The 6854-nt window shown below is 48.0% G+C and overlaps 1 protein-coding gene across 1 annotated transcript; it reads right to left on the bottom strand.

The window, feature by feature from the left end:
• Window positions 1-4770: 4770 nt before the first annotated feature.
• Window positions 4771-6816, bottom strand: hypBA1 (Non-reducing end beta-L-arabinofuranosidase; the record flags this gene model as incomplete). Its single annotated transcript, XM_066129586.1, has 4 exons — window positions 4771-4887; window positions 4950-5566; window positions 5623-6443; window positions 6503-6816. The coding sequence occupies 4 exons, from the start codon at window positions 6814-6816 to the stop codon at window positions 4771-4773; spliced, it is 1869 nt and encodes a 622-aa protein (XP_065985708.1).
• Between the last annotated feature and the right edge of the window lie 38 nt (window positions 6817-6854).

The raw sequence follows: 6854 nt of genomic DNA, 5'->3' as shown, positions 1-6854 counted from the left end.
TTACGACGCACGGCAGCGCGATGCCAAGGACACCGAGCTAGGTTGGACGTGATGACAGGCAGTGGTGTAAGAATCGTCCGAGTTGCGGCGTGTATCCTGGATAGAGTTGCTGATAGTAGAGTAATGAGTGTCGATATGATAAAAAGAGATAGAATAGGGAATCAAGTCGATCGAGTATACTAGCTGACAACCGGGAATGAAGGAAAGGCAAGAGACTCCATCGGCGTGTTAACGGATGCCCCTAGGTCTTGAAATGGCGGTTTCGGTGGCAAGAGAATTACAAGGGGGATAATATACGGTCAGGCTAGGTAGCCCCGGTGCTTGAATAGCCTAGCCCCTGAAAAAAAAAGACATGGGTGACCCAAGTTGCCGATGTCGTTCGACTGGAGTTGGGCTCAGGAACGACACGTAAAGGGCAGGGCTATACGTGTGCGGATTCTGAACATGGATCATGGTCACAGATGACTTTCAGATAAGGGGAATTATGTTTCCGTATTTCTAAATAAGATACTACGTTGTTGTTGTACCTACGCTAGACAATAAAAATATCAGAGTCGTACGTGAAATTGACTGACTCGAGTCGACACGACGAACTACATATTCGCATCAATTTAAATAATTTCACACAGGCAGGTCTTATCGACCCACCCCATTCGAGTCTCAGAGTTGTACAGCAGTAGTGATGTATCCAAGTGTTGGAGGTTCGTTGCTCTTCAAACTGCCCGGTTTAGACGCGGTGCATGTTCCCGCCGCCCCTCTCCCCAGAAATACGAGAGGGCACTAGTCAGTACTATTAAATTAGACAGTTCCGTAAATTAAACAAGCTTCATATTTGCCGGGCTATTTGGGGCAAGGCCCTGAACTTGGGACACTTTGTCATCCCATCGGCCCTTGTCAAGGGAGGGGTGAGGGCCCTGGTATGTTCGATTCTGCGAGCCACGTTAGCCAACCAGTGCCGAATGGGTTAAGCAAACGCTCATTACGCCGTTTCTTGCGTACAGTCGTAGTTTGGCCAAGGGATTCGCATAAAGGGAGGGACTGAATCTCATGTTATTCCCTAGGAACGGCTAGCAGGGTGGATTATCTTGTTGCACAGCCGCGGCGGGACTTGCTAGAAAACACTCGCCTCGTCATTTATGAATATCTCGCCATCCGTTGGGGGGGAGAAGGAGACGTATGAGCAATACGCTCAGCATGAGGGTTCGGTTACGGCTTTCTGGAAAGTACTCGGCCTGCTGCGGAATGATGCCGTGAGGTTACATGACGAATGGAAAACTAGCTGGAACGCTACGTATTTATTCCCCACTCATATTGTGACCCAAACTTTGTCATTCTGAAAGGCTTGTAACACTTATGAATACCTCGGCAAAAGGAAAACTCTGGATCAAAGGCCAGGGTTGTGGCAAGGGTGCCATTTAGAAGGCTTGAAGCAAAGGCTTAGTTCCAGAGATGATCCTGAAGGATGTCAAAGGTCCTTAGTTTTCTAAGAGGATGGAAGGGGAAAGGAACTACTATATATACATGAAGGAAACGTCTGTGCCTAGGGCACTGGCCCGTGCATGTGTTCAATCTCTCTACGGAGTAACCAACAGGTCCTTCGTCGGTGAAGCCGCTTTGTTGGGCTTCACGATGGTTGGGCCTTTTCCGTGTAACAAGGGTGGAGAATCTCGGTTATGACTTAGGGGACGGGACTTAGTGAATGACGACTCAGGTGTACGAGGTTTCCCATATCCATAACCTAAACCTGACCCGTATATGATTGGTGATGTTTAATTTGTCATATATATCTTGATAACGTAAGCCTGTTAACTGCAAATATTGTCGCCCTGCTCTTCTTACCGCATGACAACCCATACACGCCCGTAGAGACTAGTCCATATGTTGCCCTCTGTCTATCTATGGGTTTTCCAGCCCAAGGCTACATAATCGCCATTAGCAAACCCCTTCCCGACAAATAAACATGACCTAAGATTGATACAAGACCAAAGTCACCAAACCATAATACAAGTAGAATCTGGGAGGCGCCCTTCGCCCGCTCGATTCAGGAGACAACCATCGCCGTTTTGAGCGCCTTCTATTGTGAGGACTCATTATACAGTCTAGGTGCAGAGCAAATTGAGGCAGGAACAGGTACGACCGGAGCATATCTGCCAATCTGTCCCAACAGCTCGCACAAGTCGCCTTGTAAGTCGGCTTTTCTACACCGCCCTCCGATTCCAAGTCCAAGTCTGACGGCGCGAGCTCAACTTGACAAGCCGTTCCTCGCGTAGGGAGCGAGAACTGTTTCAGCTTACTGAGCTAATGGCTGAATGCTTCTCAGGAACGATACACACACCCGATGCCTCGAGTCAAAATACGTATGGGCAGATTAGTCCCAGCGGTCAGGAATCCAAACCAAGTGCTACTCGCGCCGCCTTCCGATGCCCACACCCATCATATCGCGAAAGGGATGACGAAAATAAGAAAAGACCCTGGCGCCATCTGTTTGAGAGGCAGGTAGCCCATCGAAGGACTGTGCTTCATTGTATCGCCCCGAGGCGATGTGAGCAAGCAATTAGAGACGGCGAATGTTGAAGAGTCAAAACACAGATTATGCACGATGCGATTTCTCCCTATTGGTCGGTTTGTCGGCAGTGTCACAAAAATACCAAGTTATTCGGTAGCCTTGTCTTCTACTGGGAAGCATCCTACTGTTTTTACTACTCCTGTAACCTGTTGCTGTGTAAACAATACTGACTAGACTTACTAGCTGAAACAAACTCCGTCCTCGACGGTTATCCAACGCCTGTAACTGGCGTCTCTTCCGACACTATATACACTTCCCCTTATGACCACTCCGATTGCCGACGAGTATCTTCTTGATTGCCTTCCGAATATCGATCGGGGCGTGCGACTTGAATCATACGGCTTGTGGTGGGCGAAACGCGACGCCAAAATCTATCAGCACAAGGCTTACATCTTGGAGGGTCAACTCCTCCGCGGGCTTCTTCATCCATATGGCTTCGTAGACATGGGTAGGAACACTGGATGGAAGTCGCTCTCCATCTTGTCGGACTATAGGCTGAGAATCCGGCTGGCCAAACTGCATCTGGCCACTTCGGTAACTAGGCATTGATGTTTTCCATTCGCTCCATCGAAATTGAAGCAATCAGTCATGGAAGGAATTTGCTAGATGAAAGAGAATATTTGCTTCGTTGGTTTTCCAATTGCTAATGGCTATCTTGAGGGCGACATATTTTATATGATGCAGATCCCGTGCCAACCATATCGTGAAACTTGCCCTGTTGCCTGGATTGTGCAGTATGCCATATAGATCGCGCAGTCGGCCTCCAATAGCAACAGGGGAATAGCCTCCAGGCTTGTGAAAAGTCAGTTCTTCCACCTCCTCGACATATTCATAAGCAATATGAGAGGTTTACATGAGGGTGGTTGAAAAACATGGACACTTCAGCCTCCAAGGCTGATATCGCAAGGGTTGGGCAAGGCTCTCATGAAGTGATTTCTCAGTGGCTTCCTTGGCAAGGTGGACAGTAGATGGATGAGGCAGACGCCAAAGAACCAGCTTACGTCTCATGAACAGAACATGAGAGACTGATCGCGAAGCAATGAAAGCACGTTCGTTTTGTGACTTGTCATGTGCGATCCTCGACAGTGTTTGCCACACGATGAATAAAGCAGCTCACTCTAGACGACTTTACGTACGCTTGATTTGTAAAGTCTTTCGGTGTCGTTGACATACAGTTGGAGGCACAAATTATTTAGCCAAATCAAGTATTTGGCTATTGCGCTCTATACAATCATATACTAGAGTATATTAGTGTATAGCTCTGGGTGGGCAAATATATTCTGCCACAGACTGTAGAACAATACACCAATCCTTCATGACCATCTAGCCCTCTTTTTGTTCTTTTTCTCTCGCACAACTTAATAAACTCAATATTATATTCAGTCGGATTGAAAATATTTGCTTATACTCCATCTCTTGGCTCAGCACAGAGCATCCGGAGACCGGTCTCTAGATTAGAAGCCTAGATTCCGACGACAAGTGAAGGTGTGGAATCTCTACCGCCGAGTTAGAGGTTTTCTCGGAGAAGACACTCGGCGATGATGAGCTTGCTCGCAGCGTCTAAGACCACTATGACGGGAGATCCTAATAGGATGCCGAGTCATTCTCGTGAGCGTATACGTTATGTGACAAGGGTTCAATAGAGGGCTTAGAGTTAATAGCTCAATTCATCTAATAACAGTCTTTGGTATTAAAGGTCCTTGGTTTTCCTCAAGGCCTTAATGACAAAAGACCACTTTAAATACAAGAAGTCGGCAAGGGACTTTGCCCTAGGTCCCGTGACCGTAGCCCATGTATGGAAGGGCTATTTCCGTGTAACACGTTATCTGTATTAAGAACCTGGAATCAAATTCGGACGTCTTGTTTGGGGACCTTCGCGCAACTGGGCCTATCTGGGAGCCTGTTGTGGCACAATCATGAGAACAAGGATTATTGTACTAGACTAGTTGACATCAATTGATGTTCTGACATGGAGAAAGTCAGCCCGGAAGTCAGCTCTCCGATATCCCTCTGAGGAAACGGAAAGAGGACAATTTTAGTTAATCAAGAATTAGCAGGAGGAGCTATCAGCCAAGGATTCCTCAGGCTCCAAAGGCGTTTTATAATCTTACAACCGAGGACTAGTTGCATGACAAGATACAAAGCAAGTCGCGCAAAATCTTGAACACTTAAAAATTCAAGCCACAACATGAACCTGCTAATTTTCAATCCCAAACGGAGCCAATCAAGGAGCCATGACATCCTTCTTTAACCAGACCCTCATCGCGCCACTTCCACCTCTGTTCATTCTCAGAAAAAAAGGTATCAACTTCAAAGTCTTCCTTTCAGCTGTCAACCCTGAATCATCCCAACTATACAGAGTGTTGTCTGTTTTACTCTTTACCCTGGCGTCCAGCTCTAACATCGGAACTCCCTTCCATCCATCAATATCGAGCTCTCCGACTTCCCGAAGAGACGTCACATCCACATAGGTAGTTTCCAGATCGAAATTATTATCAGGACTCTCAGCACAATAGACAAGTGGTCCACGAGTAACTGCCACCTCATCTTTCCTAGTGCTAGGGTGAGCATACACCATCTTGTGCTGTGCGGGGAAGGAAAACCGTATTTCAGATGACGACACGACTGAAACGTAAAAGTAGCCTTCCCGAACATAACCTTTAGCCGAAGTCGTGTATCCAGCGGCTGCCCAGTCAGGAATACGAATGGCTAGCTCAACGTGCTTTTGGCAGTCGACACTTATTCTCACGGTGCCTTCCCACGGCAGAGGTGTTTCCATCGTCACTTGAACCCGGTGGCCATCCACCACTGTCTTCAGAACCGAGCTTACAAACAGATGAATGGCAACAGTGGAGCCTCGAGTGGAAAATATTAGTGACGGCAGCATGCCCATGAGTTTTGCAACATTTGGCGGACAACAGGAGGTTTCAAACCACTTCTGCCGACACCATGGCTGGCCAGCAATAGTTGCCAGAGGATTTTCGTAGTAAAATTCTGCTCCTAAACGCATTTTCAGCATATACACCCAAACAAAGGGACAAGCACGGCTGATAAACCTTGTGATCCAACGGCACCCAAAACACAATTCAACAGTGCACGTTCCATGACATCTCCGTATAATCTGTTCGGGCCACTTCGAAGCAGACGCTCACAGAGGAAAACGAGGGCAACGCTGGCACAAGTTTCAGAGTAGCAGCCTCCTCCCTGCAGGTCCGGGAGGTGGTAATCTGGTCCGAATCCCTCATACTCGGCGACACTGCCTAACCCGCCAGTAATATACATCTTCTGTTTGACTGTGTTGTTAAACAGCCTGTGAACGGCATCCTGTATATCCTTGATCTCGGAAGGCTTCACCAGAGCATAGTGTGCTGCCCCGGTGACGAAATACATGGCCCGGACACAGTGGCCTTCGATGGTATGCTGATCGACAAGTGGCATATGCGCCTGCATGTAGGAGTAGTCGCGGGTAGTTTTAAAGCGACGTCTTAGCATCTCGCTAGGTGAGTCGAAGGGGCTTTCGTCTCTGGCCAAAGCCTCGCGGTCGTAATATATGCGTTCACTCTCATTTTTCTTGCCCCGTTCACGGAGGAAAAACTCGGCCGTGTCAAGAAACATATCTTCCCGCGTAATCTCGTAGAGCCGGAGCAGTCCAATTTCTAGCTCTTGATGTCCCGGATATCCTCCCTTGGGAATCACCGCCACGCGCAGCAGCTGGGTCGCTTTTCTCATGACATGTATGAGATCGTGCGAGCCAGCGAGTTGGTAGTAAGCAACGGCAAACTCGGCGAGATGACCCATGCAGTAAAGCTCATGCATATCCCGCAGGTTGGTAAAGCGGCCGTTTGGGTCATGTAGCGTAAAATATGAATTGATATATCTGTTGTTTTATCAGCGAATCTCGCGACTGGGCAATTTTTGACCCATGGTGACACGAACCCGTCTTCCCACTGGGCCTTTTTGATATATCCTACAATCTCCTCTACATCTGCACGTATTTGGGTATCATCCCTCTTCATCAAGTAATAACAACAGGCCTCCATGGTCTTGTAGACATCTGAGTCCCAGAAGCAATGAGCCTTGGTCGGTGCGCTCTCTGGAGTCCATGATAGCGCGTAAAAGCGACCGGTAGTTTTTAAGGAATCAAGGATAGCCGGAAGAGTAGTCTTGCGCATTCGCTCGTCAATCTGCAGATAGAATGGCGAGCTGACGCTAACACGGTCAATCAGCGCTGGTTCGAAGGACAAGGACATGGTGCGGCAGTCGAGGCGATGTAAGTGCTACATTCAGA

Source organism: Metarhizium brunneum, chromosome 1 (genome assembly GCF_013426205.1).
Source record: "Metarhizium brunneum chromosome 1, complete sequence".
Classification (NCBI taxonomy): Eukaryota; Fungi; Ascomycota; class Sordariomycetes; order Hypocreales; family Clavicipitaceae; genus Metarhizium; species Metarhizium brunneum.
The sequence above is the reverse complement of the archived record's forward strand: the minus strand, read 5'-3'. Positions and strand labels throughout refer to the sequence as shown.